The sequence below is a fragment of the Citrus clementina genome, unplaced genomic scaffold (genome assembly GCF_000493195.1).
Source record: "Citrus clementina cultivar Clemenules unplaced genomic scaffold, Citrus_clementina_v1.0 scaffold_2, whole genome shotgun sequence".
NCBI classification, from domain to species: domain Eukaryota; kingdom Viridiplantae; phylum Streptophyta; class Magnoliopsida; order Sapindales; family Rutaceae; genus Citrus; species Citrus x clementina.
The window spans coordinates 36,327,225-36,353,839 of record NW_006262688.1 but is presented as its reverse complement, the minus strand read 5'-3'; the positions used below and the strand labels follow the sequence as shown (position 1 = coordinate 36,353,839).

Genomic DNA, 26,615 nt, shown 5'->3' with positions numbered 1-26,615 from the left:
GCAAGCCTGGAAAAATTAGATTACACAAGACAAGTTAGTCTGTATATCGCGCATTTTTTATTATTATTATTTTTTTTTTTCGTCATCATTTAAATGCGTGATATATTATTATTATTAAAACAAAAGCAAGTGGCTGATTTGTGAAATATATTTGGATGGTTACTAGCACTTTTATGAGGAAAGGGGGGAAAACGGTTCACAAAATAAACCCAACATAAAGGGGGGAAAACGGTTCAGAAAATAAACCCAGCATAAGGCTACGGTAAGGGTGGCTTTATCCATTAGGACCATTACCAAACGGACCGTTTCAATTTTTTTTTTTTTAAATTCAGCTACTTGATTTGTTGAATTGCTGTATTGTTACTTTTCTTACTCTGGTCGATCAATCGGTTAATCAATCAATCAGATCGTTAGAACCCTTACGTAATTTTTTTTTTTCCTTGGCTTCATCGTTCTACTTCGATATTGGTTATGATATGATTGTAGTTTGATATATCTAAACATCAGATTTGGGTCTTTTGATTGATATTAGCTGTTTCTTTTAGCAGTTTAATGATATTGATTCCTTCGGTTGATAAACTTTAAGTCTTTTTGGTGCAAATTAAGTGTAACAGTATTTCTATTTTTGAAATTAGGGTTTTTGTAGAAACAGATGACGAATCGCATTATCATGTTAACATCATGTTTATCACTGTTTCTAAAGTAAATATTGAGAGCTTTATTTTAATGATTAAAGTGTAGAGAATGTTCGGAAGAGCCGGTCTTGATCGATTCAAGAAAGCTCAATCCTTGGAACCATTTTCAGTTGCTGTTAATTCTGCTGCCAAAACTGCTTCAGAAGCTGTTACTAATCCTTCAACTCAGTGTTTACATTCACAAAGTTACCAACAACAACCCCAGTATCAGAATCAACACCAGATTTCTCAAAACTCCATCAAACAGGAGGCTTCGCTGTCTGTTGGGAAAGCACAGCAGGTGACCCAGATTGGAGGCGGGCAATCCACTTGGCAACCACCAGACTGGGCAATTGAGCCTCGCTCCAGTGTCTACTATCTTGAGGTTTTGAAGGATGGTGAGATTCTTGACCGGATTAATTTGGATAGACGGAGGCATATTTTTGGGAGGCAGTTTCAAACGTGTGATTTTGTTCTTGATCATCAGTCCATTTCACGCCAGCATGCCGCCGTCATTCCTCACAAGAATGGAAGGTTAGTTTTTTTCTCAATGTCCTTGACACTATTTCTTGCAGCTCTTTTATAGTTCTTGACATGTTATTTGTTTTGGAATGGCATTAAAGTTTCCCTTGAACCATTTTTACACTATATTATACTTCATTTACAAATAAGTTCACAATGATGAGAAGAAGATTGGAAATTAAATATGCATTTGCAGGATAACAAGTTTTACCATTCATCTCTAGTCTTTTTGTTTGATGTTGGTCGATCACAAAATCTGGTAGTTTGTTTTATCGCAAGTGTATGTTATTGAATTTGTTTCTGAGCTGTTGGTAAGATTTTTATGCTCAAGTGTGCTTTGCTATTAGCTATAGGAGGATTACTACTGGAAGCTCAGGTTTGATGACCTTGTTGGTCATTCGACTCATTCCAGATCTCTGTGTTGTCTTAATCCTCCACTTTGTAATGTGTTGCCAAATGAGAATCTTCTTCAACAGATTTTGAAAATATTTAATGTTCTTGTGGGAATATCTGCTTTCTGAATAAAAATAAAATAAAAAACCTCTGTCAACAATTTGTCATACAAGCTTTTGTAATCTGTACAGCATATACGTAATTGATCTGGGATCAGCTCACGGTACCTTTGTTGCCAATGAGCGTTTGACCAAAGAGACTCCAGTTGAGCTTGAAGTTGGGCAGTCTTTGAGATTCGCTGCGTCAACAAGAACATATATTTTGAGAAAGAATACTGATGCTCTTTTTGCTCGTCCTCCACCAGCTACAGAGATCAATTTACCACCGCCTCCTGATCCATCCGATGAGGAAGCTGTTGTGGTTTATAATACACTTATAAATCGTTATGGTTTAAGTAAGTCTGACCTAATATGTCGATCTGGTGAGCCTAGTAGGTCATCGATTGGAAGAGATGACGGCCAGCAACCAGAGAGGGCTGCAAAAAGAATTAAAAAATTAAGAGTGTCCTTCAGGGATCAAGCTGGAGGAGAGTTGGTTGAAGTCGTTGGCATTTCAGATGGTGCTGATGTAGGAACAGAACCAGGTCCAATAGGCATGAAAGAAGGAAGTCTAGTTGGAAAATATGAATCCCTCGTGCAAACTACTGTGATACCCAAATGTAAGGAAAAGCCCTCTCAAAAGGAAGAAAATTTTTTGCCCAAAGGTGTGACTGATAAGCTACAAGAAGTATTGAATAAGGTCAAAAGTGGTCCAAAAAGCGGGATCTATGATGACCTTTACGGCGATTCATTTTCTGGAAAAGTGGGGTCTTCTTGGGCTTATTCATCTGTTAGCTCTACTAGACCAGCTTCCCCGCCTGAAGATGCTGAAGGAAAGGCTATTAGTATGTCAAGGGAAAAACCTGGAAATAACTCCCTCACTTATGACAATGACAATGATGATTTATTTGGTGCCTAACTGAACGTGTGTTGGTTAAGCCTGTGCTTGTGTAACTCTTCTTCTTGTGGAATAGACAGATGATGGAAACTATAAAAGCAGCTTTGAATAGGAATAAGAAGTGACTGGCTCCATTGTAAATGGGAAATTTTGTTGTATTCTATTAGCAATTTTTTTTGTGATGGCATGCTCCAGTGAGGTATTTTAAGTTAAATTAGCTGAAATCCAATATTTTGAGTTGAGACTTCTTTCACATGGGAATTGAAAAGGAAATTGGTCATCCAATTTTTCGGCTGGTGAAGTGATTCCTTTCTGTTACTGCATTGAGGTGTACTCTTAATAGATAATTGGATCTGGTTTAAGTTTGTATAACCCATAGAGTGGCCAGGACCCTATTGAATTTGTGTCCTGTCAATGCCGTGGTCATCTAAGTCTAAGCTGTTTTTGAAAGATCTCGTGTGATGTGTGAATAAGATTTAATGACAAATATATTCCTAACTAATCAGTAATCACAACTGTTAAAAAGATAAACACAGAGATTGGTGGCAACACTAAGTCTATTTGCTGCTGCAAGTTCGAAGTGATGTCATTGCCAAGCCCATATCCACATAAAATTTACTAAATCCGCAATAGTATCCAGCGGGTTTTTTACGGTTTCCACATTTAAAATCACAAATGTTTAATATGTAAATTTATAATAATAACTTAAAATTCTACATAACATGCTCAATTCTATATTTAATCAATGTAAATGGAAAATTAAAATTACAACATCAATCTAACATAAATTCTCAAATTTAAGAATAAAATACATAAATTTATTAAAAAAAGCCACAAACTGGTATCTAAACAAAACAATTATCATTACATATTATCATTCAACACAAACTCCAAGAGAAGATATTCATTTCATTTACCACCATTAGCACCCATCCAACACGATTCCTACAATAATGATTAAAATTAATATTTTCTAAAGAATAATACATATACTAATCTAAAAAACAAAATTATAATAATGAATAATCCATGCATTAAGTTAAAGAATAAAAGTCCATACAAAATTATAATAAGTAAAATTACAATATATATATATATAATCCATGTTTTAAGTTAAAGAAAATTCAATCAAAATTACAATAAGTATATTTTTAAATTTAAATATTTTTTATTAAAATTAAATTTAAAAAAAAATTTCAAAAAAATTGTCAGTCGGTGAATATCATGCAAGTATCCGTCGGATATTTACCTAATATCAAACTCACCCGTAACCTAGTGCGAGTTTCAATTTATAATAATAAATCCACCCACAACCCATAAAATTACCCACAGAAAGCGGATTTAGACGAATTTCTGGATTTGCGGGTACTATTGTCATCCCTACCAATGTCTGTCACCGACTTCACTTCGCCAAACTCCTGTTTTCTATATTCCGGCTTTTCTGATCTAAGAATCACATGAAATGAAATCGGCATTAACTTTATCAGGATCACTTAACACAAGTGCTCCAATGGTAAAGTTTGTACAAGTTCTGCCTTGATGGCTTGGGTTTTCATACGAAGTAAATTGAGGAAAAGGCGAGGCCGAGGCATACATATTTTATTGAGTAATAATTCTTAAATCAGCAGCAGCATGTTATTCATTTTAACTCCCAGTTCCCATACCCACATGAGGAGTCATGTTGACACATGGATTGATGCCATCTGTGGACTATTTCTATTTACCGAAGGCAAAACAATTCAACGAAAGAAACTAAGAAAGACACGAAGAAAGTGCTTTAATTGAACGCATTATTTCTTGTGCCATTAATCATGTGGGTCTAGCCTTTGTTAACAGGCAAGAGCAAGACACAGCCCCAACTGTTGGTGGGTCCAGTGCACTTTTTTTCCCGAATGGTATATTGGAGTGCGCGGATTGATCACGCCAGCTTTTAGACCAATGGTTTGTTTACCAACCAGGTTTGAATTGTAATTGAAATAGATTATAATAGAAATAGGAAATAAGAATTAAAATAAATAATTTATTGTAGGAATAGAAATTAGAATCAAAATGAATTATTTTGTCATTGATATTTTTATTTTGTCTTAAAATCATAATAGATTATTACAAGTCAGTAAAATAACCATAATTGATTGTTGTCATTATTTAGTATAATAATTGTGATTACTATTATTATTCAAAATAACAACTATAGCAGTAACCACAATAACAACAACAACAATACTGATTTTGGTTAGATTTTGGTTTAACCAACTAAAACAAATAAATTGATTTGAGGTGAATGGCTGCCTTAATGTTGGAGGTGTTTTGTATCAAGATGGAAGAGGTTAGCTAGGCAAGGTGAGTGTTTAATGATAAGGGGAAGAAGATAGGATGAAAATGAAGATGAAAGCCAAAGCTAACATTAGAGGCCAAGCCAGCGGTGGTTGGCAACCACATTTCGACACTCAAGTTAGATTTTGAGTGATAGGTAGTGGATTTAAAGTCAAATGGACCTTAAAACTCTTAAAAATAATGAACATGCTATGAGGAAGAAGATGAGAGAGTAATTTTTGAGTGATGAAAATTAGTTACCGTTTGAGGATGTCCTTAAGCTTTTGTGGAGTGTGCCTGAGGGTCATTTTGATAGTTTCGAACACAAAGCGCTCAATCAATGGATGTCCTTCCTCAGGCGAGGACATTTATGTAACCTGCATGGTGGTCCCGAGATGGTGATGTTTATAGGTTTGGGAGGCAAAGAAACTCCAACCCCCATTTTGCCTTCTATGTTGGATATGTAGCAATCCCTCAAGCTTGTGATCCTGTTGCTTTTTAAGGTGCTACAGAGGACAGCTGACGTGGCGTCCTCTCATTGCTCAACCAAAGAATCTTTCTTTTCACTGTTTCCTTATTCATCACCTACAAAGTCGATAAATCTTTTATTTTAGGAAAATTATCATTCGTATACCCTATAGATGCTCTGTTATAAAAAATACTACAACACTTTAAGGGTGTATCAATCGTTCACCCTAAGTTGACAAAATGTATATGTTGTCCACCAAACCGTTACTTGCCATTTAAATAGGATAACACCAAAGGGGTAATTTGGTCTTTTCATATGATATAAATGATAATTTAAGGGTATACAAGTGATAATAAAAGAATTTAAGGGTATACAAGTGATAATAAAAGAATTTAAGGGTATACAAGTGATACTTTCAAGGGTAAATTTGTCAATTCGCTATAATTCCGTTAACTTTCAAACGGTAGCTAACGGTTTGGTGGTCGGCAGAGAGTTTTGTCAATTTAGGATGGACGATTGATACACCCTCAAAGTGTTGTAGTATTTTTTATAACAGAGCATCTATAGGATATACGAATAATAATATCCCTTTATTTTATTAATGCTCACAAAGGCTCCTTCCACCAAATTAGTTTTCAATAACACCCTTTAGTATTGCATATATTTATCGACATTGCCCTCCCTTTTAAGGAGCTTAACTCCCAGTTTTTTTGCGAGCTATCCTCTCGTTTTGGTCAAACCAGATAACTCCATTTGGTTGACTCCTCCTGCAACGTGTCACCAGGCTACTGGTCTATGCTTGCATCCATTTTTTCCTTCAAACAAATAATAATAATAATAATTTTAACAATAATAATAATAATCTACTTGATTTAGATTAGGAGAATCATACAGTTTCATATAAGAATTTACTATGGTTCGAACTCGTAGATTGAATGGATGAGAATATCACCATTTCGTTCAATAAGATACTAAAATTGATTATTGACTCGTCTCATATTGAAAATAATCAGTAGAAATCTTTTGTTAACACAGATTCCTATCATCATCATCATCATTATTATTATTACTATGAACAATCACAAGAATAATAACAACAATAACAATATTTTAATTGAAGACAAAAATAAAATTATGAAATTTGGGTAAGATACTTCTATTTTAATAAGTAAACCCCGTGAATTATTCTGATTTTAAATGTTAATTTATCAATCTCACGACTCACGAGTAAACATAGGATAAGAAGAATCCTCACAATGTCTCTTTTTATTTTGTCAAGGATTCTTGAACCAAAAGTTGGGCCTTGTGAGGGGTAATTACTTGTGTACAAGCAAAAATACAATACAAGAACATGGTGGAAATAAGAATGGGATATGGACGTGGGATCCATCCAAATTGCAAGCAAAAGCAAATTGTGACATTGACTCATTCAGAGTGAGAGATGATAGGCAAATGAGATGGCACCAACTAAAAAAGACTGCCCAAACAGAGAAAATATCAAAGACTTTTAGGCTTCCTAGTAGGCCCCTCGTGCTTCCCATTGCAGCATATTTGGAGAGTGGGGATTGATTATTCCCAATTTGGAGATACGCCCTGTTGCCTATGTCTAACCTAGGTTGACATAACTTGCGCAAATAATGCCATGCTTTGCCATTATTAATTATGGCCTCTATGACATTAATGTTAGCTTTTTGACCCATACACAACTTGCCTCATTTTCATCAAATTAATCGAGTTTTCAGGACTTTTCTTGCAACTGCTTTAGTTGATGATGAAGAGGGCGACTGGGGTCGCCATATAAAATAAATATAATGCATGAGTTACAGCAAACAAGCGATCTAGCCAGCGCTTGTATTATTAATACACAATTCTTAGCCAGTTAGGCCTTGTTTGGCCTTAAATGTTTGGTAAATAATGGTTCGGCAGTTAATCGATTTTATCACATATTTATATAAAAAAAAAACCAATTAATATTATTTAATTTTTCCGACAACAACAGCTATAATTTTTAAACTATGTCACATTTATATTAAGTACGTCTTTGATTACACATATGCTATTTTAAAAAAATAATAATAATAATTTATATGTATAAAAAGCATACAGATGCCTTTGTCAAAGTATAACAAAAAAACACTACATAGGATGTTTATATAAAATGCTATTCTTTTATTTGAAACATCGGCGAAGTAAGGAAACTTTATTTAAATAAAAAGAACGAAATCTATGTAAAACAAGGACATATAAGCCTTATTCCTCAAAAAAAAAAAAAAGGGAGCCATAGAAAAATCAGAAAAGATAAATGAAAGTCAAAAGGTCAAAACAAATTCAATGAAATCTATAATCAGGAAAACCATTAGCATATTGAGAAATAAAACACCGAATCTGCAGCCAATTCCATAAGATAAAATCATGACAACTAACAGCAAATTAATCAAAGTGTCTCTACACTGTTGGTCTAACTGTAGGTGTTTAAGTACGGATGAGGTGGGGGGTGGGGCGGACTGGCTGGGAATAATATTATACATATGCAGCCATGCAGGTTGGTAATTTGGACATTATATTATTAGTATTATACTTCGACTCTTGAGTGAATTAACGATCAACGACTAACATAGTCAACGAGCTAGTAAAATGAAGACCGGGCAACGGGCACATGGTTAGCCAGCCTTTCTCAAAGATCCGTTAGATACAACATATGAACATAATGATAACAAAATCTAATTAGAAACTAAAAAGTTATTAACAATAATCATAACTATGATGATGATCATGATCGTCATCATAGCCATCGACACCGACTTCTCACTCACGGTAGAATTGGGAGATATATGCGTTAGCTAGGTCGGCTGCACCAATTGTAAAGTTAAATATGCTAAGTGTCAGTAAAGTTTAGGAATGCACTAATTTTTTAAATAATTGTTATTCACTGTGCTGTAAAAATAATCAGCTACGAAGAGAATCAGTTAAGTGTTTGGTAAATTTTAATTTCAGAAATACTATGAGTTTTGAAAGTAATTATGGATATTTGATAAATTTTACTGTTAAACTGCTAAGAGAAAACAAATGACTAAAATATACATAATGTAGGAGAAAATTTACTTAGACATATAAAAATATGTACTTATAATATTTTTGATTGTGCATTATAATAATTTTTACTAAAAATAAAATTTATAGTATATTGATTTTATTTTTTTATTTTTATCCTAAAACAATTGATAATTAAATTTATAATTCATTGAAACAAATGTAATAATAATTCGACCAATAAATTGATATTAATAAATTTATATTGATGAATTATAATAAAAATTTATTAAACTATCGATTTTGTTTTCAATTTGAATAATGATAATTTTGGGTTTAGGTAATAATTTTAAAGATATTTATGGAATTGTATTAAAAGATAAAATTGATCCTCAAACTCAGAATCTAAAAACTACTCATTCCCTACTTTTCAAAATCAGCTGTAAGAGAGGCTGATTTTGACAAAAGTAATTTTGATTTTTTTTTTTTGGACCAAATACTAAAATTAACTTTTAAATTTTCAAAATCACTTTTAAGCCTCTTAAAAACAATCCAAAACGGGCCCTAACTGGCATAGATTATTTAACATCAATTAAAAAACGAACAAATAATATTAAATGGCTTGCTGATGATGCATCATATATATATTAAATTTTACAACAAGTGAATTTTTAAACATTATCTAAATAAAAAAAATAAACATTCTAATATAATTTATTTTGCCGTATCATATATTAAATCTGATGTTATTAACACATCAATTTCAAATTCTTGAAAGGATTAAAGGGATGGGAGGGGGACCTCATGAAATAATATCATATAGAAAATAAGAATGCATGCAAATGGGGACCCAAATCAAAAGGGTGCCGCGGATGGATGGTTATGGTGATGGTATCAAATTATCAGGCACGCACCACACGTGGAAATGCACAAAGAGAGCTACACTCCTAATGCACGCATGAATTTTTTTTTTTTTCTTTTTTGAATTACATTAAATTCTATCACTCGGTCAATCGCCGAACACTGTGCACGCATGAAATTTTACAATCGAATTGACCAGGACAGTGTGGGGTTTGTCTATGTTTGGCCACCAAAACAACCAACAATTTAAATTTGATTGATAAATATGCCATCAGATGAAGCAACGGTACAGGACAAGACACGTGGCCGACATAAAATCAGAGGAAAGCCAATGAAGAAGAGTATACCTGGGTAGTGGGGGTAAAAATGATGAAAAGAAATTGCACCGGGGATCTTTCATCTTTCTAAGATGGACCTACTTATCAAGCTTCTTTCAGAAATTAGGAGCAGTGTAGCTAGAAACTAACATATATACTTTCAATTGCATTTGCTGCATTGCATGCTTTTAATGAAATTAAGTCAATCATAGAGCACCAATGTCAAGTTGTGGGGTGGGAGGCATACCGATTTCATTAATAATAATAATGCGCCAGCTTTGCTTTTTCTATAGTCAGTCTCTATTACTATTAATCAAAGCAGATTATCATGATATGCTATAATTTTGATACATTAGCAAGTTGCCAAGTTGACTAATCCCAACCAAGTGACCAACCACCACTTTATTCTCTCCTCATCATATCCTCTCTCTTCTCTTCTCTTCTCTTCTCTTCTCTTCTGTTTCCTTCTCTCTGCTCTTTCTTTCCAAACGTCCTGGTGGTGAGCAGTTCTTGTGCTTAGCGGCAGACAAATACTCATATAAGTCATATCATCATAAGCTCTTCTCTCTCTAGGATTACATGCATGAAACAATCAAGATATCCTTTTTGTCCAGCAGGTTGCATATTTTCGTCTCATAAATGTTCAGCTATACGTTGATGCCTATATCAATGCTAGCTTGTTTCTGAGCAGTCACTGCTCTGTACTCACTAGAGAGTTGCAGAGGCTATATATAATACTTTGTGGCTTCATAGACATATATATTTGGTGCTGTAGCTTGCTTGGAAGCAAACAACATCTCAAGTGCTGAATGGAGTAGGGCATGAGGTAATAAAGGTCAATTTCCATTAATTAATTAATTCTTTTTTTATGACATTAATTAATTAATTAATTTGTTTCAAGCTACTTGGAATATTGTCATATATTATTAGCGGATGATCGTGCCGATTGTGGTAATTCTATTAGTACGTGGGAAGGAAGGGATAGGTGGTTGATTTGATTGAAAGAAATATCCTTGACTACTAGTTTTTGTTTTCAGCTCAAAAATAAATTTAAAAAACGAAAAGCTATTTGCTTTATATATATATATATATATACATGCATAGAGGTATATTGCGCTGACTGCGGCAGATATATAGATTCTGTCTAGAGCATTAAAAGAGAATCTTCACTATAAAATTCCAGGAGGATATATAATTATATATGGATGAGGATGACATCAAATTAATTAAGGGTTATTTTATTTATGGTGCTGTACTTACTATTAAAAAAATATAATTTCAAAAATAAAAACTAATGTATAATAAGTATGATTTTTAAATAATAATTTTGATAGAAATAATAAGAAATTTTATAGATTTTTCATCATATAAGTATAAAAATTAAATTAATTTAATTGTTAGAATATAGCAATTAATGTTTACTAAATAAATCGAATTAGCTTAATTTTTAAGATATAACAATTAATGATTCCTCAACTTAAAGGCTTAGTATTAATAAAACATTTCTACTTCTACTTGTGGGAAAGGCTTGTTTACTTTATCAATCTCAACAAAGAATGCTTGCTAACATAAGTAACTCAATACATGCCTCCATACTATACATCCTTCCTTCCTATGGTTAAAGTTTAAAGGCTATATATAAATTGCAAATTAATCTAGAGCATTAAAGCTGACATAATTCAGCATCACGCATTTTCTCATTGATTTTCTTATCATATTCATGGTGTCGACACATTTTAAAGCAAAAGTGTCGGGATAGAGTAAGCGAACTGTTATTTTAAGTTGGTCTGTTTCACTTTTTCGGTTTGGAAGAAAAAACTCCAAGGAGCCGACTTGAGAGCTTCTCTTCGTGGTTATTGTTCTCCATCAATTGAAAGCACAGTCCAATTAACTTGGTAAGTTTTCAACCAATTAATCTGGTGTTGATCTCTGCACATACTTGTTCGTATACTCCTTTTCTTCAAATTATGTTGCCATGAAAGACAAATTAAAGGTGGAAAATACATGTAATTGGTTTTGCACCCACCTGATGAGAAGTGATAGTGAAATAAGTTAATTGTTTTTTTTCCAGGCGTACGTGCTTCGATATTTGATAGCTTGATGGAATTGTGAACCAGCATATCCAATTTGGCTTTAATGTTGCCAACTTTCTGAGATGACTACCATTGGCATTTGGGAAGGCAAAATATTGCCATTTAATTCTGACGAAATTATTGAGCCAGGTAATCCCTTTCACCCACATAAAGATTTACGTACAAAAATTTTAAATCATTCAAGACAGCACATGGTCTTCAGGTTGTTTCAGTCAGTTAATTACATTTTCTTCTACTAACATGTGTCAAAATTTTGGCTCAACTTGTTTGCACATTCAATTAATGACCTTCAACTACTTAATTAACTAATTTAATGGAGCTGCCAAAGATACTTCAGGAAAATTTGAATGGCTTATAGCAAAGCGCAGGAAAACGGCTGCCTACTTCTTTTAATTTGAAAGACTTCCAGCAATCCGTCTGTTCTTTTGCAGGTTACAGGAGGAATAGGAATAATGAAGATGACGAGGCCCTTTGTTAGATAAACGGTAAGTTAGCACCTTCCCAATTTTATCTAACCATTGGAAACTTGAGCTAGAGCCTGGATCTTTCTTCCCTAGTTGCTTCCTCTTCTCCTTGTAGATCAAATTTAGCATTCGGGCAGCATGGCTACCGTGCTGTTGCAGAATTTTTCGTTTATGATTACCTCCGTTTCTCCATTCTTATTGATTTTCTTCAAAGTGTGTTTCTTCTCTCAGATAAAATCTTGCGCCGGTATGTTCAACTGTCATCAAGTAAAATACTTTCATGACCTTTTGATTAAAGGAAGCGAAAATGAAGTTTATGAAACTTGGGACGAAGCCAGACACCTTCTATACAGAGGAGGCTACCAGGTAGAAAACTATTTTTTTTTCATTTATTTATTCTCAAGACTGACGTAAGCATGCAACCCACATATGGTTAATCAAGTAATTGGATATGCAGGACCGTGATCTCAGATGCACCTAGTGATCTTGTAATACAAGTTAACAACATTAGGTATCTTCTGCATAAGGTATGAAAATCATTTTGCCTCTGAAAATCAAAAGATAATCACACCTTAAATATATATTTATGTTGTATGTTGATGCATGCAACTTGTAATTGTACAATTTTAGGCATGTTCCCAGTAAGATTTAGGACCTTAATTGAAGTGTTTGGATATTACAGCTAAGAACAGAACATGTCAAAAGATAACCTAAAAGACGATTTTTAATTGTGCTATTTTTAGCTGCAGTTTCCGCTTCTTCCGAAGTGTGGCCTTCTACAACGGCTTTGCTCTGATCCTGAAGATTCCGACAGTGTCACAATAGAGCTTCACGATATTCCTGGAGGAGAAGATGCTTTTGAATTGTGTGCTAAGTTTTGCTATGGAATAACCATCAATCTCAGTGCTCATAACTTTGTACCAGCGTTTTGTGCCGCAAAATTTCTTCGAATGGCAGAATCTGTTGAGAAGGGAAATTTTATTCTTAAACTGGAGTCTTTCTTCCATTCATGCATTCTTGAGGGCTGGAAGGACTCGATTGTTACACTAAAGACAACAAATAAGTTATCTGAGTGGTCAGAGAATCTTGGAATCATTAGGAGGTGCATCGATTCTATTGTCGAGAAAATCCTCACACCCATCTCCAAGGTTTAAAAAATTAATTTGTATGTATATGTGTGTGTGTGTTGATGGTGCACTAAATTAATTCAAGCAAATATAATAATAATAATCATGTCTTTCTGTTGTGTTGCGTTGTGTTGTGCAGGTCTCTTGGTCCTATACTTATACTAGACCAGGTTACACACAAAAACGCCACCAAATTGCACCAAAGGATTGGTGGACGGAGGACATATCAGAACTTGATATTGAACTTTTCCGCTGTATTGCTACTGCTGTTAGATCAACATACATGCTGCCACCCCAACTTATTGGCGAAGCTCTGCACGTATATGCCTGTCGTTGGCTACCTGACATTACAAAGACAAAGACTAGATCCACGGAGAGTTCTTCAGGGTCTCAGACTCAGACAGATGCAATATCTGTGGGAAAGAATCGACGGATTCTTGAAACAATTGTGAGCATGATTCCATCTGATAGAGGATCAGTTTCAGTTGGGTTCTTGCTTAGGCTACTTAGTACTGCTATTTATCTAGGAGGAGTCTCTCCGTTGACAAAGACAGAGCTGAGAAGAAGAGCTAGTATCCAATTTGAGGAGGCAACAGTTGGTGATTTGCTGCTCCCTTCACATTCGCCCTCAGATAATCATCATCAGTATATTTATGATATTGACTTGGTTATGACGGTCTTGGAAAGTTACTTGGTGCTCTGGAGAAGGCAATCCCCAGGAACCACACCTGCTGAGAGCAACAACCAGTTTTTGATGAGTTCCATTAGGAAGGTGGCAAAGATAATTGATTCTTATCTTCAAGTCGTTGCAAGGGATATTAACACGCCCGTGATGAAACTAGTGTCTCTTGCCGAAACTTTGCCTGCTATTGCCAGGGGAAAGCATGATGACCTATACAAATTCATCAACATATATCTTAAGGTACGTATCAAAATGAAACAATATATATATATAGTTAATTATATAACCAATTAATAATTAATTGCTATTGTTGTGCACCAATGTATAATACAATACTAAGAAGGCTTTGATTGATTGGTAATCATCAGGAGCATCCTGAGTTGAGCAAGACAGAAAGGAAGCGCCTCTGCCGGATTCTAGACTGCCAAAAGTTGTCCCCAGAAGTACGTGCCCACGCTGTAAAAAACGAGCGTTTACCATTGAGAACAGTGGTGCAACTCCTCTTCTTTGAACAAGAGAGCGGTTCCAGGGCAGCTCCTCAGCCTCAGGAATTAGTTTCCAGAAGAAAGCAGACACCTTTTACTGAACATGATATTAGTAAGCTAAAATTGGATTTGAGTTCACTAGAAAGTGTAAAAGGCACAAGAAAGACTACAATTCCAGAGACAAGCCTGAAGAGATCCGATAAAAAGTTGCAACTGGTAGAACCAGAAAGAAATTTGGAGAGGGGAGGCACTATCACTGTTACTGAAGGAGTCGAGTCAGAGAAGGGACAGTTTGATTTTCCAAAGAAAAAGGTAATACAAAGAACAAGTAAGTTAGAGCACAAAGGGAGAGACAGATGATGATGTATAGCTGTTCTCTTAATCACTTTGCAGCTACTGTCTTCTTTTATTTTTTTCTTCCAATAAGAATTAATGCTTTATGATTTTGTTAACCAATATAATTTAGACAGTCTATTAAATTAATTATACAACCGCTGTTAGTTTTGTTGTTCATTAAAAATTATAAAATGACATGTTCAAAAATGTTTGGGGTGAGGTACTATAGCTTTTGAGTTGCATTTATTGTAGAGTGAAAAATATAATTGTGAAATAAAAATTTAGAAAAAAAAAATTTATTAAATTGTCAAAATTTAACTATAAATGTTAACAAATGCTTCAGTAGTTGAATTTTGACAGTCCAACTATTTCATCACACTCCCAAACGAACTATCCATCACGAAATTCGAATATCTTATTTCTTCATTGAATTCGGAAATACAAGACAACATCTTACAATAAGCTTGCTATAAGCAATGGAAGATAATCACACTCAAAACATTTTGCCTGAATTTTGTCAAGACCGACGAACTGCGAATCGTGAAAGAAGGAAATAGCTTGCTACCTTATATATATATATATATGAATTTGTCAGTAGTAGTCGCTAGTACAGGCAGCTGCAATTGCAAAGCTGATTGTGGTGAGGTTGTCCTCTCAACACGTGAGAGAGAAACATAAAAGGAGCAAGCGACAGCCACGTGTGTAAAATATATGTTTCGTTGTCAGAATCAGAAATGGGTCTGCCTTCTATTTTTAGCTGGGACTGCAATGGCTGGCCGTTTCTCATTGCCAAAACTGCCTTCGCGCCTCGCCTCTATCCCATTTTCTTCCTCTTCTACCTCTCCAGCCAGCCTCAGCAAACCATTATTATCACTTAATTCGATTTTTTTTTTCCATTTTAGTTTACCTTAATCAATCACAATCATAAACTTGCTTAAGGAAATAAAACCTACCCATACCTCGATAATAAACAAACAATTAACGCTTTTTAAGAAAAAAAATTAAAAAAAAAAACAGTGAGACATGTCTGAGAATCTCGACTTCCTCTCATCTTCGCCTAGCCTTCTCTTTCTCTTTTCCTCTCTCTGGGTTTTCTAAAAGGTACATCCTCTTTGTCGTTGTTTATTTCTATAGTTCCTATGATTTTCTTCCTTTTTGTCTTTGGAAATTTGCGTCTATATTTGGTTAAAAGCCTCAATCTTTTTATTTTCTGTTTTCGTTATAGATTTTGTTTTATCAATACTGGGTTGGGGATAAATCTCTTATATTAAATGGTTTACGTCTCATTTCTGATTTAAAACTGATCGCATTGGCATTATCGAATGTTAAAAGTTAGGTTTTCATTATTATTTTTTTTTAAAAAAAAGGAAATAATCCTATTATGCAATGTAGTATTGCAGTGATCAGTTGATATTTGTAACCCGCAGTTTTTGTTTCTTTCTCTGCGCTTTTCGCTCCATGTTAAAATTTACTGGATTTTCTTACTGAATCGTATAATTAAGATTGGATTTTGAATTCTCTTATTCTTCATGCAATAACGTGGGTGTTTCTAAAATCATGCTTGTCCCTGATTCTTATGGCTTTTTCCCCAAATGCTATAGTCAACTTGAACTTTTGCCTAGTTCTGCGGGGAGCAGTCAGGCATTAATGGTTAATAATTAATGGGAACTATATCATTGATTTATAATGGAACTACTGAATTGTAAAATATTCAAAAATTTTAGGAATGAAGTAATTGGTGCATGCTATTCAAATTGCTATGAATGAAGTAATTTATGCATTATATTCTTTTTATTTGCATTTCTGGACTTAAGTTTGTTATAAATGTGTGTGTGCATGTACAGTATTTGAATAGCATGGCATCTATTGTATCGCTTTATTCTTTGTTTCTTTCTTGTCCTGTATTTTTATGTCATGACAAAGGACAGATTTGATTTCTTAGTCATGTTCATGAACTGCTTGATCTCCTAAGTTGCATAATATTCTTTCTTTATTGCCAAGGAAATGGAAAAATCAAAGCAAATATCTGATCCTACAGTATTGGGGGTTGACATAAATTGTAATATTCTGCCACTCCTTTTCTTTTCCCTTTTCAATCAGTTACTAGTGGAGCTAATTTGATCTATTATATCAAACTAAGAGATACACGACTAGTTTCAGTTTATCCCACTATGTTTATTGCCTATCCAGTGTTTATTGCCATTGGTGTTGGTCACTTCTGCTTGAACCATCATTACTACTGCCTATCCAGTGTTAATTCCTGCATACACTATTCCCATTTCTTGGGTCACTTGTGTCCAAGCTCTGTCAAGCATGCTGGAATTATTGTAACATGTGAATCTGAAACTTGACTGTATCAACTTGAATCTTGTCATTATGTTAAGAATCCCCCTTGTTTCTTCACCACTCACTATTATGACTTGGATTTGTTGGACTGGAAGCAGGTTAATTTTTTGTTCAATTTGTTGCCAGTATATGCCTTTTGCCAATTAGACTGTTCATAGTTAAAAGTTAGGTTTTTTTTGCACACAGGTATGGATTGTTTTGATTTCTGGAAAATATCATGGTGCAGTGCCTAGACGGATTGAAGCATTTCTGTGTTGTTGTCGTAAATTGTTGTGACGCTGATTTGTATAAGCAACCCAGGGGTCTGGAAGATCCAGAAGCTCTTGCAAGGGAGACAGTGTGTATGTTAACATTAATTTTCATACTTTCTACTTCTAGATGTGAAAAATCATTATGTGAACTGATAGAAGATGTATCCTCTTTCAAGAGAATTTGACATGAGTTAGATAAACCAAACTCTTCTCCAGAATCCAACCTGTGTGACTGGATGGAACATTCAGTGAGTAATCAAATGATCAACAAAATATTCTCTGAATTACTTCAGACACATCAACTTGAAATGATTTATCAATTGCTATCATGTTGTCTACTTACTGTTTTGATGATTCCAGTCCATAGGGAGAATAAAGCTTATTTATAACCTCTTGAGTAGACCATGATCTTGCATGGATGAGTTAAGGAATTGGCTCAAATGATCCTGGACTTCCATTATCAAATAAGTCAGCATTTTTAATAATTATCCATTATGCTTCACTAATTAAATTCAGAATTATTGATCTTATTAAGAATAAAAGTGTTCCTGTAGTTTTATACTCCTAATATTTAATTTCATTTCTGCGTGAATCAACTATTTGATTGCTATGATTCTATAGTCAAATCAACCATATTAGGGGAACAATAAAAGAAAGGGGATCTCTTGAAGGGCCAGATGTGCACGCCACTTTTCACTAAAGGTGGACATATGTAGGAAAGTTTCCCTACTTATTAAATAGATCATAGCTTTTCTGCCCGAAGTTTTCGTAGACTTAATTATTCTTCTTACTTGCAGTATAATATCATCGTTAACAGTTTCTATGATTAATTGTTATATGTTACGTTGTCCTCACCATAACCAAGAAAAAAGGATATTGCCAGTGTGAAAGTCATGCATTTTTTTTTTTTGGCCCATTGAATCTGAATGTGCTTAATTATTCCCTTTTTTCCTCCTTGCTTCTTTTTTCTTTTTTTACTTTTGACCATAGAGGTAGTTTTCAAATTTTAAATTACTCTCGAACTGCCAGTATCCCTTTATCTAAACCTGTCTTAATTGGATTATCTGATTAGTTCCTTGTGCTAAAAATTTCCATTAGGAAAGTAGATATTTGCACAATAATCAGGTCTTTTTTTCTTCCCATATCTATAATGCAGTTAGTGTTAGTGAAATTGAAGCTCTGTACGAACTTTTTAAGAAGATCAGCAGTGCTGTGATTGATGATGGACTGATAAACAAGGTGATTGATTGTTTCTTTCTTTTGGGCAGTTATTTTATACCTGGTCATTTGAAATATGGAAAATAGATGTTTCTTTATCTTGACATCATTCCATGATTTCCTTTTATTGAGTTGTGCCTTTTTGTTAATGTTCTGTGTGCTATAAATCTTCGTTAATTGTACTTCTTTATATCTGTTTTCTTCCATGTATTATTACGTCACAGGAAGAATTTCAGTTGGCATTGTTCAAGACAAACAAAAAAGAGAGCTTATTTGCAGATCGGGTACACCTGCTATATGTCAAACCTATGGAAGCTTCGGGTTTCATTGTCTATCTGCTGTTAATGCACCTTTTCCCTTGACCATATAATGTGTTTCAAACTTGAGTCTATAGGCACCAAATCACTTGCAAAAGCTTGCGCACATATATTCACAATTGTAAGGAAGTTGTTTGCTGTATATAACCCAATTTCTTTTCCAATCCTTTTAGGTATTTGACTTGTTTGACACTAAGCACAATGGAATACTAGATTTTGAAGAATTTGCGCGTGCTCTCTCTGTCTTTCACCCCAATTCTCCAATTGATGATAAGATTGAGTGTGAGTTTGTAGAAAATACTTCACATGCTTCTGTTTAGTTATCTCTTGAAATTGTCAGTTTGCTTCTTTGCTGTTAACTTTTCTCCATGTTATAAGTCTTTATTGTTGGTGAAAATAGGGTGATCCAAATGAATTAATGAGCTTTGGGCATTCTTTGTTGCAGTTTCATTCCAGCTATATGATCTGAAACAGCAAGGATTCATTGAGAGACAGGAGGTAATTTTGCATAGTATTTTATCTGCAGAATGATCTATACCAAAAATGGGAGTGGATGATCCACAAGTATCTTTGTGCTTTTAATACTGTTTATCTACTTTCCCACCTTTAGCACTTATTTAAACCTCTTAAGTAGAAAGAGTTAATTTGGATGAATTGGGTTGCACATTCTTTTTCTTTGAAAGCTTTTTCCTGTTATGTAGAAACTTCGAAGATAATCTAGTTGAGGTTTCTTAACACCACCAAGTGCTCCTCTGTTCTCCGTAGGGGTGTCAAAAAAGCCCGCCCGGACCGGACCCGGCCCGGACCCGGCCCGGACCCGGCCAATCCGGTCCGGGCAAAACCCGGACCGCATGCATATAAAAACCGGATCCGGGTTTGAAATTCTCAAACCCGGACATTTCCGGTCCCGGGTCCGGGTTTAACACAAAAAACCCGGAACCCGGACCGGACCCGGTTTTTTAATAAATTTAAAAAAAATAAATATATTATATATAAATATATAATTATGAATTTATGATATATTGGATGTTATTTAAATTTATTGTGTTATTATTGTGTTGTTGAATTTAATTTATTTATTTTATATATAGATTGAATGAGTTTAAGTTAGAAATTGGATAAATTTAGGTATTAAAAAGTAGATTGAAATAATTTTTATTTATCATTTGTGCAAAATTTGTATTGTTAATGTGTTATATATTTGTATTTGACTATTTTCTTTTTTAAAATTTGAAATTGAATGAGTTTATTTGATTATTTTCTTTTTTAAAATTTGTATTGTTAGAGAAATTAAAAAAAAATTGAAGAAAAAAATTGAAAAAAAATTAAATTTATCACATGCGGGTTTAAAAAGCCCGGATCAAAACCCGGACCCGGAAGGTGCCGGGCTCAAGCCCGGACCGCACCCGGAAAAACCGGGTTTTAACCCAGGTCCGGGTTTGCATTTCTCTCATCCGGTCCGGTCCCGGGCAACACCAAAACCCGGACCGGACCCGGATTTTGCCAAGCCTAGTTCTCCGTGACTTTTCAAAGAGCATGATCCCAGCAAATACCTAGAAGGAATATCTGTTGCATAAGGTTTCTGATGCATAAAGAGTGCTTCTATTTATCTGGTCTCAGTTTGAGTTTGAAGAAAGGGGGAGGAAAAGCATGAGACCCGTGCTTCTTTTCTCAAGTGTTCACTAGGGGAAATTATTTTCTCAATGGGTTGTGCCGAGTGTTCAATTCAATATAAAGGCATGTGGTTTAATAGCATATCCGCATAAAAAAAAATGAGGATGCCTGTATAAGAGAAGGACTATATATACACATACATATATCGGAGAAACTGAAGTAGATATGAGATATTTAAGATCCATGGCAAGAGTAGAGTGAGGTACACTGTAGAGGCTCATAGGTGGCAAGACTTAATACTTCACATTCAGCTACAATATCCAGAGCACCAGGCATGATATTTGAAGTAATTTAATGTCTTAATTTTGAGATGATGTTTTGCATTAGTTTGTTCCCTTAGTATCTTGGCTCTATATTTTTCAGGCATGTTTTTTGGAAGTTCCTTTTTGTCACAAATTTTTTTGTGTAGGTAAAGCAAATGGTAGTAGCCACACTTACTGAATCTGGTATGAATCTTTCAGATGATGTGATCGAGAGTATCATTGACAAGGTGCTTTCTCTAATCCAATTGATTTAGTTATTCTTTCTGATCTTAATGTTATTGGCAATAGGACACAAGTGTATTCATGCAGTTAGTCCAATTAATTAATTCTGATACCAGCTGCATTATTTTCACGGATACATTCTTTGAAAGTGTGGGATATTATTGTTCATGGATCATGGAATCTTGGAAATTAATATCATTGTGAATTTTCATATCTAATTGTAATTACACTAATAAGTGAGGTATCTTTGACACTCCATTTAGAGCCTGGAGAGTAATAGAGACAGGATCTCGGAAAACTGTGGAAAGAAGAAAGACAGTAATTGACTAATAACGTGGTTATTCAAGCTGATAATTTTAAATTGTTGAAATTTGAAACAGATGTCAGGTCACCGTGGTTGTGCAAGCTGCTTAGAAACTGATGAATGTAACGAGTTTATGTTGCATATATTGTGGGATATTATTGTTCATGGATCATGGAATATGGAAATTAATATCATTGTGAATTTTCAAATCCAATTGTAATTACACAAATAAGTGAGGTGTCTTTAACGCTCCATTTAGAGGCCGGCGTGTAATAGAGACAGGATCTTGGAAAAATGTGGAAAGAGGAAAGACAGTAATTGACTAATAATGTGGTTATTCAAGCTGATAATTTTAATTGTTGAAATTTGAAACAGATGTCAGGTCACTGTGGTTGTTCATGCCGCATAGAAACTGATGAACGTAACAAGTTTATGCTGCATATATTTCCCAGTAGTTGTCACCTTTTTGGTTTATGTAGACCTTTGAGGAAGCGGATACTAAACATGACGGGAAGATTGATAAGGAAGAGTGGCGTAACCTAGTTTTGCGTCATCCATCCCTTTTGAAGAATATGACTCTTCAATATCTCAAGTGAGTTGGTTTGATGCTTATATCAGTAAAATGTCTGGTATCTGAACTATTGTTTTGTTGCTGACATTTCATGTTTGTTTCATTGGCTCAAAATCTCTCTCCTCCTCCCTTTAATTAAACCAGAGAAGCCTTAATATTTCAGGGCTTTTGCAAATAATATCTATGTTCTTTGTCTTGAGCAGAGACATCACAACCACATTTCCAAGTTTTGTGTTCCACTCGCAAGTTGACGATACCTGAGATTAAGACCCACATTAGGTTACTCTATGCTGAGGATGGACTTGTCTTTCTCCATATCTATGGAAAAATTGTGGATTTTTGTTTTTGTGTGCAGAGGTTCACGTTTAGGGAAGATGGGAATACATTCCTTTTGCTTCAATTACTAGAACGTTTTGTTTTGTCTTTTCATTTTGCTTTGATTAGAAGAGGCTTTTTGACTAAGAGGTTTGTAGTGGTTCGTTGGTTTATTTTTCTAATTTGCTTCAGTGGAAGTATATAATTGCTGCTGGTGCCTGGTGGGTATATTTTGCATTATATTGCTGCTTTTTGTTCTTTCTTTTTTTTTTTTCCTTAATCACCGGTAAATCCAGTTGCACTTTAGCAATTGCAGAAACAAAATGGAAAAAGGGAGCTAAATAAAATCATAAACGGCATGGCTGCAAACCGCATGGAATTGCATGAAAGAAAATTTTAATCCAATTACTCCCTTTTTTTTACAAAATTTTAGTGGAGCAGGCCTTTGAAACTCCTCAAAATTTCTCATAAAAATCCTTTTTAATTGAAATTACTTCAATAACTAAAGAAAAAATTATTCTTGTTTATTTTGAATGGAAACTTAATTTAATAGTTAAATAAATTATTCTTTTATTAAATTTTTACGCCCACTCTATTTCATAATTGATATTGATATTTTAAATTTTAATTAAAAAACACTTTTTTAAAAATAAGAGTTTAAAATTAAAGAGATAGAAATTATATAATAAGAATTAAATAATTTAAAATTTTAAGACCTCTGTGTATTTTTAAATCGAACTATTAGGACTAAAAATTTATGGGAAAATGATTAATTCCAAAGAAATGAATTTCTATTTTACAAACTAATATAGGAGTATTTAAGGAAATAAAATTTAAAATTTAAAATTTAAAGGGGTGTTAAAAGCTTCATTCATTTTTTTCTTTTTCAATTCGAAATTGGGTCTCGCTCAATAAACTCTTGATCCTGAGCCCAAATATCTTTCGTTTGGTGTTAAATCTATATAATAGTTAAATGAGCGGAGCTTTTAAAACCCCTCTAAAATTCTTATAACACCGTTTTTTTTTTTTACTTTTATTACTAAAATGCCTCCAATTTAATTTATAACATACAAATTCATATATTAAAATTAATTATCTTCTCAAAAAATTTTACCTTAAAAAATATTTTTTAACTTTTTATTTATAAAATACATTGCAAATCTCAAATATTAAATTAAGGTAATTATCCATCGACTACCTGTTTTTTCTACCTTTTTCAAAAAAAATACTCAAATTTTTTTTTTAAAGCACTTCACCTAAAGTTAACATTTTTTTTCATTGGTTCACTCCCGTTATAACACTGTTAAAATTTTGCTAACATTATAAGGGTAAAATTATCATTTTACAACGACATTGTTTGAAGACATAAGTGGACAGGTGCAAAACAATATAATTTCAAGTAGAGTTTAGCAAAAAAAAATTAAGAATTGTGTATTTTTGAAAAAATGAGAAAAAAAACAGGTGGTCGGTGGATAATTTTCCTTTTACATTTGGAGGTGAAAAAGTTATTTATACAATATTCTGTTAGTTCTCTTAACAGTTTGAAGACGAAAGTGGACAGGTGTAAAATAATATAACTTCAAGTGGAGTTTAACAAAAAAAAAAATTAAGAATTGTGTATTTTTTAAAAAGTGCGAAAAAATGGATGGTCGGTGGATAATTGCCCTATTAAATTATTATATAATTTTTATTTTCATAACTCCAAACTCTTACAATTCTTTGAAATTTTTCAATTAAAATTCAAAATATAAAAGTAATTTATGCAATAGGAGTAAAAAAATTCGAAGAAAATCTTTTTAAGTACTAATTGTATTTTCATTCAAAATTAAAAATCAATTAATTTTTATTTAGACATTTAGATAAATTCAATTAAAAAGGAATTTTATGAGGAATTTTGAGGGATGTCAAAAAGGTCTACTTAAAAAGAAGTTCTGACTAGAGGCTAGAGCCACACCGTCAACGAGCATAAGCATGAGGCAGCCATCTACCTACCCCGTTCTACTTGTCAATAGTTATCATCACAAAACAAAAACAAAAATATAAATAATGAGGCTATTTCACTCTAAAATTTAGTTTGAACACTTTAATTTTAATTATATGTGTGTGTATTCATCATATAAATTACTATTAAGGACAACTTACAATAAATTAAAATTATATAATTACTTTGAACACGTATATAAGACACTCGTTATTTAATATATAATTCTCTTTCCTTAAATCCTTAAATCCTTAAACCCTTAAACTTTTATTTTCAATATCCTAATTAATATTTAGATGAATAATGAGGAAATTAATATTTTAAAAAAAATTTGACTACAAAATATATGTAATACTTTTTTTCAAAAATTAAATAAAACAAAATCACTTTAAACAACCTTTTTTTTGTGGCTTTTGACCCTTTTCGTTTTCCTTATTTGTGGTCTTCTCCTCCTCGTCCTCCTTTTTTTCTCTTTTTTTCTTCTAATATTTATACATACAATTTATTATGGCATTCTCATTGCAAGCTATTTTATGTGCAAGATCTAATATCGAACATAAATAAACAAAAAATTAATGACTAAATTTGTGTTAAATAATTTGTTTATAATTTGACTTGATTATATTGTTGTTAGTGTGTTTTCAATTCTTATATTTGGGTGTTAAAAAGTTTAATTAGTGTTTTAAGTAAATAAAATAAGTCAGTTTAAATAATTTAAGTAAGATTTTTTTGGGAATTTAAAAGAATGCATAAAGTAAAAAAAAAATTCTTTGAAAATTTAAGAGTTTATAAAATAAAAGCTTAATCTTTTGAAATTTATATTTGTGTATACAAAATAATAGTGTTTAAAATAATTTTTAGAATGTAAATAACCCACCCAAACACAAAACAAAATCCTCATTTCCACTTTAGGTAATTTTAGGATACTTTACTTGAGAGTTGGTCTTGCTACACTTGGAGAGAAACTATCGATTTATTAACATTTCAACCAGGGGTGGCAAAAAAGCCCGGGCCGGCCCAAGCCCGTGGGCTTAGGACAAGGGTCCAAGAAAAAAAAAAGCCCGGACAAAGTCCAAGCTCACTACTTTTTTAAAAAATAATTTTAAAATTAGAATAATATAATTAAAATTGAAAAGCAATTTAAAAATAAAAAAGAAAACTTAAATTCTTAACTTATAAATCAATTATGATTCAAAAAAACTAAAATTAAGATACTAAATTCTGTCTTTTGTGTCAATTAATTAAGAGAGCGTTTGAATTAGAAAATCCAGTATTAAAGAAAATTAAAGTTATGAGTTTTTATTTGCTTTATTTATTATTTTAATTTAAAATATTCATTTTCTTTTATTTATCTATGATTGTAATAACTATTGATTATTAATTTATTTCAAATTTCAATAATTTAAAAAATTTTAAAATAAATAAATAAAGCCCAAGCCCGGCTCGAGCCCGACCCAGACTCGTACACTTAGCTGACACAGGGCTTGGACATGGGCTTGAAAAAGCCCGGTCAGCCCAGACCCGCTGTTTGCCATCCCTAATTTCACCCCTTGGATGTGTGTGACTGTAGCTGACTTTGAAAGTACCAAAATACCCCTACAACAGATACAAGATTTCACAACATTTTTCGCTTTTGCATGTTACGAAGATTTGAAAAAAAAATTGTTTAAACTACCCAAAATGAGAAAACCTTTGAACAACAAAGTCCAAATTATCAAATGTCAAGAAATCATTACTTTCTTTCATTTTCCTTAATTTTCTCATAAATCAAAGTAAAGTAACTCAACGGAGGTGGGAATCCAACTCAGCGTCGTATCAAGCTCCTTGGCAGGAATCACGTATCATTTTGTGAGTTATGATTTTGGTGATTGGCAAAGAAACTAACACCAACATCAACAACACTGAATCTAACACCAACATCAGTAGTAGCAGTAAAATAAACACAAAAAGGAAAAAGGAAAACTATAGATAATTAAACAGCAAACAAGGAAGCTGGCGAGTCGGCACAAATTTATTTATTTTTGCCTTCCATCGTGGTGGCAATTGGTGTGATAGACGCGATTGTATTTGCGGCTCGACGCGGTTCTGAGTGCCGGGGTTGGTAGCGACGGCAGCAAGAGTTTTGAAAACTAACAACAACGATAGTGCCTAGGGTTTGTACTTGTGAGGTGGTGTTTAGGAGTTATGATTGGTAGACGTTGTGGTAGCTATGGACTGAGAGTAGTGATAGTAGAGGACAAAAATTAAGGTTTTTCTCTTTTTTTTTTTCTCCGAAAAGTTAAATTTTTATGGTGTGTTTACTTCATGTAATAAGAATGAAGTAGAATGAGAATGAGTTGGAAATGATTGTAATGAGAATGAGGAATAGGAATGAGATTCCAATATTTACTT

General features: G+C 33.4%; 3 protein-coding genes across 11 annotated transcripts; all 3 read left to right on the top strand.

The window, feature by feature from the left end:
* The first annotated feature begins 16 nt into the window (after positions 1-16).
* On the top strand, positions 17-2,733 carry LOC18051717 (protein phosphatase 1 regulatory inhibitor subunit PPP1R8 homolog). Of its 3 annotated transcripts, none has more exons than XM_024191623.1 (3): positions 17-33; positions 737-1,208; positions 1,781-2,733. In XM_024191623.1, exons 2-3 carry the CDS (start codon positions 745-747, stop codon positions 2,604-2,606), a joined length of 1,290 nt encoding a protein of 429 aa, XP_024047391.1. In that variant the 5' UTR covers positions 17-33; positions 737-744; the 3' UTR covers positions 2,607-2,733. The 3 variants fall into 3 exon arrangements, with proteins under 3 accessions (XP_024047391.1, XP_006449995.1, XP_024047390.1); XM_006449932.2 differs by lacking the exon at positions 17-33 and adding an exon at positions 158-262; XM_024191622.1 differs by lacking the exon at positions 17-33 and adding an exon at positions 286-423.
* Positions 2,734-10,022: 7,289 nt separating this feature from the next.
* LOC18051716 (BTB/POZ domain-containing protein At5g47800) lies at positions 10,023-14,916 on the top strand. 6 transcript variants are annotated; one of them, XM_024190371.1, is made up of 8 exons: positions 10,023-10,401; positions 11,388-11,470; positions 11,647-11,797; positions 12,100-12,153; positions 12,364-12,498; positions 12,882-13,280; positions 13,399-14,181; positions 14,310-14,916. In XM_024190371.1, exons 5-8 carry the CDS (start codon positions 12,382-12,384, stop codon positions 14,784-14,786), a joined length of 1,776 nt encoding a protein of 591 aa, XP_024046139.1. In that variant the 5' UTR covers positions 10,023-10,401; positions 11,388-11,470; positions 11,647-11,797; positions 12,100-12,153; positions 12,364-12,381; the 3' UTR covers positions 14,787-14,916. The 6 variants fall into 6 exon arrangements, with proteins under 6 accessions (XP_024046139.1, XP_024046140.1, XP_024046138.1 ...); XM_024190372.1 differs by lacking the exon at positions 10,023-10,401 and having other exon boundaries at positions 11,255-11,470; XM_024190370.1 differs by lacking the exons at positions 10,023-10,401; positions 11,388-11,470; positions 11,647-11,797; positions 12,100-12,153 and adding an exon at positions 12,590-12,659 and having other exon boundaries at positions 12,373-12,498.
* Positions 14,917-15,439: 523 nt separating this feature from the next.
* Positions 15,440-22,465, top strand: LOC18051715 (calcineurin B-like protein 3). 2 transcript variants are annotated; one of them, XM_006449929.2, is made up of 9 exons: positions 15,440-15,863; positions 17,295-17,449; positions 18,516-18,598; positions 18,802-18,861; positions 19,068-19,176; positions 19,340-19,392; positions 20,978-21,058; positions 21,837-21,949; positions 22,132-22,465. In XM_006449929.2, exons 2-9 carry the CDS (start codon positions 17,326-17,328, stop codon positions 22,187-22,189), a joined length of 681 nt encoding a protein of 226 aa, XP_006449992.1. In that variant the 5' UTR covers positions 15,440-15,863; positions 17,295-17,325; the 3' UTR covers positions 22,190-22,465. The 2 variants fall into 2 exon arrangements, with proteins under 2 accessions (XP_006449992.1, XP_024046141.1); XM_024190373.1 differs by lacking the exon at positions 18,802-18,861 and having other exon boundaries at positions 15,450-15,863.
* Positions 22,466-26,615: the final 4,150 nt, after the last annotated feature.